Here is a 6847-nt window from a genome sequence, read left to right on the forward strand (position 1 = left end):
TCTGCTCTTGGGTTAGCCCCTTAAGGACCACAGAATGTCCCTCTGGGCTCAATCTGCAGGGCCGTTCCCATGTCAGCTTCTCAGAGCGTGGCAGCTTTCAAACAAACGTGATGAGAGCCATGATTTTTAGAGAGCTTCAGATCGGATTCCAAAAGGAAGGATCTGGGGACTTGGTTCCCACAACCTCACTATGGAGTGGGTGTGGGGCAGTGGATGGGTCTGTGTCCACAGGGTGGGGGTCGGGGTCTCTCGTCAGGATAAGCAGTCCAGAGAGCTGCTGTCCTTGCCATGTCTGCTAACCTCACCTGTGCTTTGTTTCCTCCTACCAGGTTGAAATAGAAAAGAAGTGGATTCAAGTAGATGGAGAAGACGCAGATAAAACTGGTGGCTGTGTAACTCAATAAACACAACCCCACGGTTCAAACACAGAACCTACCCACAGGGCAGGAAGTTCTGCTACTGTATGGTGGGACTGAGAAGCGGCCTTAGGCCAGAGATCCAGTGGCGAGTCCCAAAGCAGGCCATCTGCGTGCCACTCTTCTGATGCTCTGCAATGTGTCCATGAGTCGTACCATGAGTTACATCATGTTGAAACTTGGAGGCGCTGCTATCTGATGCAAGACCTGCTGGCCAGTTTGACTGAAGGGTATCTGGGTTTGGATTCCTCAGCGACTTTGTTTTATAATCTGGGTTTTGTGATTCCACATCGCTTCTTGCTTTCTGTGTGGAACGGTTCGAATGGATGAGAAGAGTTAGGAGGTACGACTTTGTTGGAGGAAGTGTGTCACTGGGGGTGGGCTTTGAGGTTGTAAAAACCCAAGCTTGGCCTAGTCCCTCCCTCTCCCTCTCCCCCTCCCCCCTCCTCCTCCCCCCCTCCTCCTCCTCCCCTCCCCCTTTCCCTCTCGCCCCCTCCCCTCCCCCCCCCAAGTTTATTTTTGTCTTGGTGTTTCATCCCAGCAATAATACCCCTTATGAGGACTATTAGCTGAGAGTATTTTTGCTAGAAGATGTGCAAAGTGAAAGAGAAGGTGTAATTCTAGCTCTGTGTCTACGAGGAGACAGTTCAGCTGCGGAGTCGGAGAGATGGCTTGCCAGTCCAGGGTCTAGTGAGGGGCGAGCAGCATGGGGACCTGTTCCCTCTGCCTGGCCTCACTTTTACCGCTTTCCAGGATACGTCAGAATCCTAAGCTTTAAGAAATTGATGTTTTGAGAATTTTTTTTCCCATTTGATAAAGAGTCCTTCGTGTCGTGTTAATGTGCATTCAACTCACGCAGAGCCATGTTTGTGACGCGAGGCTCTCTTCCCCACAAAACAGGTTTGTTCTAAGTCAAAAAGTTACACAGCTGCTCCAAACTGCGTTTGCTTGTTGGCCTACAGTATTTATTTCCTGCATTTATATTTTGTTACATTCATTTTCATCTATTCAAATAGGTTAAAGCAAACACTTGTAGTATTTTGTACCAATCATACTTTATAGCTGTCATTACAGTAAAGGCACAGAAAACAAAAGTCAGAGATAAGAATGGATTATATTGCTCTATTTTAACCGTGTGACACGTCACTCATATTTGCTTGAAGCTCGTTGTTGATGCATAGCACACATATGTATGTCAGTGTGTATCTGATTAAAAACAAACAACCCACCATCATTCCTTATGTTTGGGAGCAGGCACACTTCCTTCACTTTAGCCCGCTTGGAACAAACATGGAGATTTTTGAGGGGCTATGTTGGGAAATCCCAGGGAAGTTAGCTGGGTTAATCACACCTTCTCTGAGGTATTTTATGGCCTCCTGCCTATAAAGATCTCACAGTGGATGCAGAGGAACTTAATGCATATTCATATCACAAGAGAAAACCAGCAGAGGATTCCCTCCAAGGCATTATTCTTCCTGCCCTGAAGATTGGCTAATATGTGTGGGTCACACTGCTGAGGTCTTTAACAAGTCACAATCAACCAGACTTTGGGGGCCTCCTCCAGCTTCAGTATTAAGGCTGGAGGACTGACGCAAGCTCAAATTGAGTTTCTGGAGCAACGTTGATAGCATTAACAGCGGGGGTTACAACTGCATACTCCTTAATTTGTACATCGATCGGGACTTCAAATATCCATTACTTAGTGTGAAATCAACATTAGGGATAAGAGGCTTTTAGATACAGTCCTTCTGACCTTAGAAATGGCGGGAAGTTAAATGTGACTTCCAAGCCCTGCATGAAAACTTACTGGGATGGTGTAAGAAGTAAAATCTCTCCCCAGAAGCCAGCAGTGATCTTCAAAATCCCTGCTTTTAAACAAGCCCAGGAGGGAATTCAAGAAGAAACACTCCTTTTAAACATTTTAACTTGGGTAACTTTTTTACCTGTGTGACCACTTTGGAGTCTGTAGCCAACTAAGGAAATCACTACCCTGGTCTGGTTATTTGGGCAGCAGGGGACCACATTAACTGTGCCAATGAGAGCATGGGTGATAGTTCCATGATCAGTTATGTAGGACTGAGCATAAGAACACTTCCATGTCTGTGGGAATGGCTGTTTATCAATTACAAAAGATAAGAAAGGTGGCACACGCCTTTAATCCCAGCACTTGGGAGGCAGAGGCAGGCGGATTTCTGAGTTCGAGGCCAGCCTGGCCTACAGGGTGAGTTCCAGGACAGGCAGGACTACACAGAGAAACCATGTCTCGGAAAAAAGAAAAAAGAAAGAAAGTCACACTCTCCATCTTGTCTTTAGGTCTGGTCTGTGTATCAGAGAACTGCAGTTGCCTTTCATTCAGCAGCTATGTTTATTATCTAACCAATTTCCTACAACTTCAGTTAGAGAGTTTTCCTTAACAATGGCTGTTACAATGTTTTACTCAGAATATGACTTCCTGACCTATTGTTACAAACTCAGAACAGACTGAACTTGATAATCATGTAACAAAGTATTTTGTAGATTACATATTGATTTTTTACAAAATTAAAGATGTATTTCAAATAGTTCTTGCTGTGCTGTGAACTTACATCTTCGTCTGCAAGGCCTGGAGACTTTTTTTTTAAAGGTGTGAAATCAATTTCAATAACCACACATGATTGACTCTGTCGGGTGTATATACATGGCTTCACTATTAAGGAGTCTCTGGACATGACATCTCGGCCTAGCCTAGAGAATGAATACCAACAAACTATACTTGATTGTCATGTTGAAGATGATAGATGATGAATAAAAAAAAGATTTATTTTATTATTTATTTATGTGTGTGAATGTGCACACGAGTGCAGTGTCCATTGAGGCCAGAGGTGTGTTGGATTTCCTGGAGCTGAAGTTTCAGGCAGTTATGAGCTGCTGGGTGTGGGTACTTGGGAACTGAACTCAGTACTCTGAAATAGTAGTGTGAACTCTTAACTTCTGGGTCATCTCTCTAATACTAAGAATGATTTTTTTTAAAGGAGATATAATCATGACACATAAAGATCTGGAATTAACCTGAATGCCTCCTCCCTGGAGACTAGCTTTCATAGTACCAGAAGGCACCATACAATCTTCCAAAGGAGACAGGGAACCAACAGTTGTAACCAGCTACGATTCCTAAGACCACATCAACGACCATCATGACCCAGTAAATCCTACAGGTTCAGTAGTGATACGCATGCCTTAGCTGTAACCAACAGCTCTACCATTGGACTTCAAACCTGTTCAACAAGAGGGAGATCATTGCTCAGGACTGGAAACCTAGCTAAATCCTCTGTGCTGTTGAAGTCCTGGAGATTGGAGAAGAATCTACAACCACTCTGTTGTTGAGTCATCATGATTCAGTAAATAGTCTAACAAGCATTTGTCTTAGTGTGTGTAGTCTATTGCTGTAAGGAGACACTATGATCACAGCAACTCTTATAAAGGAAAGCACTTAATGGGACTTGCTTATGGTTTCAGAGGTTTAGTCCGTTATCAGCATGGTGGCACACAGACATGCTACCGAAGAGTCTTCTGAGAGCTCTACATCTGCATCCTAAGGCAGCAGGAAGGACAGAGCCTCTGAACCTGGCTTGGGCTTCTGAGACCTCAAAGCACATCACCAGTGACACATTTTCCCCAACAAGGCCACAGCCACTACAACAAGGCCACATCCACTCCAACAAGACCACACCCACTCCAACAAGACCACACCCCTTAATCCTTTCAAATAGTGTCACTTTCTAAGTATTCATGTATATGAGCATATGGGGGCCATTTTTATTCAAACCACCACAGTCTTTATATCCACAGATAAATATAGTCTAAATCCCTTATCAAGGAAGCTTCTCTCTGTAACAGATGGAGACCACTATAGAAAACCACAACCATTCAAAATGCAGAGTTATTGAGTCCGGTCTCAAAGGGTACATCTACAGAGCACTCCTGCACCCGAAGCTCAGGGAACATTGCAGAAGGAGGGGCCAGAAAGATGTAAGCGTGAAAATCGCAGGGAGTTTGCTGTGAAATTATGTTTCCCAGGAACATTGAAGCTACACCCATAAAGTCTCACCAACATGGCTGCCGAAACATGAGCTGAACAAAGATGACACCAATAGACACGCCAAAGTGGGCAGAGAAGAGCCCACAAGGGCTCAGCCCTACACAAAGAACTACAGGCAACTGAAGAAAGCTGGGATTGGGAGCGTACCTACCATTAGCTGTCGAATACCAGATGATCAGCCCTAAAAACATACATATAGCAACTTTATGCTGATGGAGCTTATAATTAGTGATATCTATCTATGTGCGTATATATGGAACAACAATGAAAATAAGCCATAAATCTGAAAGAGAGCAAGAAGGAATATATGGGAGGGCTTGGAGGGAGGAGAGAGAAGGGAGAAATGTTATAATTATACTCCCAAAAAGAAAATAAAAATAGTTATAATTATGACACAGGAATATGAAATGAACACATGAATAGGAATAAAATGTGAATTCTTTTTAACTCGTTAAGTACTGAGGGAACTGGTAAGATGTGTTATAAATGGGTTGAAGAAGCATCAAAGAGCAGAGACATAGGAAGTAGGAGCTTCTGAAACAAAGTAACAAAAAGATCAGCGTTCTGAAACAGAGTAACAAAAAGATCAGTGGTTTCAGCCTGGGGTCATGACCTCTTTGGGAGTCAAACGATCCTTTCACAAGGGTTGTCTATTAGATATTTACACTATAATTCATAACAGTAGCAAATTACAGTTATGAAGTAGCAACAAAATATTATGATTAGGGACCAGCACACCGTGAGGAGCCATGGTAAAGGCTTGCAGCCTTAGGTAGGTGGAGAACCACTGTGCTAGATGCTCTGAGCCTCTGCTGACAAATGGCCAACACAATCCTCTTAGCCTAACACAATCAGTTTGCCTTTCTGTGGACAAGGGTCATGTTCATTAACATCAGTTTTCTTCAACTTATAGAACTGATAAACAATTCTAAGATAAAGTGTGTTGCTTAAGGTTTTGTGTTTTGTGTTGTTGTTGTTGTTGTTTCCACTCTAACATAAGCTAGAGCCATCTGGGAAGAGGAATCCTCAATTGAGAAAATGTCTCCATATGACTGGGCAAGTCTGGGGACATTTTCTTGATTAATGACTGACATGGGAGGGCCTCGACCACTGGGGGTGGTGCCACTCCTGGGCAGGTGACCTCGGGCTATATAAACCAATCAAACAGAGCAAATCCTGCAGAGCACACCAGTGAGCATGCTCACCTCTCCGTGGCTCTGGATTGGCTCCTGCCTCCAGTTTTCTGTCTGGAATTCCTGCCCTGACTTCCTCGGATGATTGACTGTGATTAGGCCACGTAAAGCAAAATAGACCCTGTTCTCCTCAAGTTGACTTTGGTCTTTATCTTTGTCACAGCGAGAGACACCAAACTAAGACCTAAGGAAAAACACTGATGGCCTCAGTGAATGAGCGCCAAAGTCCTTTTGTCGTTTTCCTTTTTTTGAGAATTAAAGATTACATTTTATTTATGTATTTTTCTTTTCTTTTCTTTGTCTTTCTCTATCTGTCTCTCTGTCCCTGTCTCTGTCTGTCCTTCTGTTTGACTCTTTGTTCCTGTCTCTGTCTCTCTATCTCTCTGTCCCTGTTTCTGTCTGTCTCTGTGTCTGTGGATGTCTTTGTGTCCATCTTTCTGTCTGTCTCTGTATGTGTGTCTCCCAGAGACTAAACTCAGGTTGTAAGTCAGGATGGCAGGTGCTTTTACCTGTTGGGCCATCTCTCTAGCCCTACAATTTTTCTTGACCATAGGACAAACTTTGTCCACAGAATAGAATCATACACTGTTGCAATATAAAAACAATGCGTATTTAAAAAGTCCTTTCTATCCCTCATAAGAAAGCGGGTATTTGATGAATTCAGTTTTTATTTAGCTGTTAAGGCTGATATCTCAAAACAGCATATAAAGGACAGTAAGTAAACAAAAAAAAAAAAAGTGAAAATCCCAAAACAAAACAGAATTGCACCAGTTCTTTGTGGGGACCAGGCTGTAGAGCATTGTTTTAGACCCTCCTTATAATCACAGAGCTTTCCTTGAATTGTTGAGGAGCGAAGGACTGAGTGGCATCAATGGTCCTCGTTGGTTCTCTGCCAATCAATTCTTCCATGCCCCTCCCCCACTCAATCAGCTCTCTCCAGCTTCACCTTCACCTACTCTTTCCTATTCCTTTCCCTGGACATGGCCATTCCTTCTGGAGGCCCCTTCCTATTGATTGATTGACCTTAAGCCAGGGCTTTGGTGTGGGGTCACGTGTACTTGGTGAGGTGTTAGCGTTACCAGTGTGGGTCACTTGTGGTGAGCATGCCATGAATTCAACCTGATTACCTGAATATTTTCCCTCAGTTACATGAAATGAGG

The 6847-nt window shown here is 43.5% G+C and overlaps 1 protein-coding gene across 4 annotated transcripts in view; it reads left to right on the plus strand.

The window, feature by feature from the left end:
• Positions 1-2980, plus strand: part of Ston1 (stonin 1) — a 50251-nt gene extending 47271 nt beyond the window's left edge. For 3 of the 4 annotated variants that reach the window (XM_006525111.3, XM_006525113.3, XM_006525112.4), the window contains exon 4: positions 330-2980. In XM_006525111.3, the coding sequence (XP_006525174.1) occupies positions 330-404 (75 nt within the window). In that variant the 3' untranslated portion in view covers positions 405-2980. The remainder of the gene's footprint in view (positions 1-329) is intronic. The other variant, NM_029858.2, reaches the window with a different exon arrangement.
• The last annotated feature ends 3867 nt before the right edge of the window (positions 2981-6847 follow it).

Source organism: Mus musculus, chromosome 17, assembly GCF_000001635.26.
Source record: "Mus musculus strain C57BL/6J chromosome 17, GRCm38.p6 C57BL/6J".
NCBI classification, from domain to species: Eukaryota; Metazoa; Chordata; class Mammalia; order Rodentia; family Muridae; genus Mus; species Mus musculus.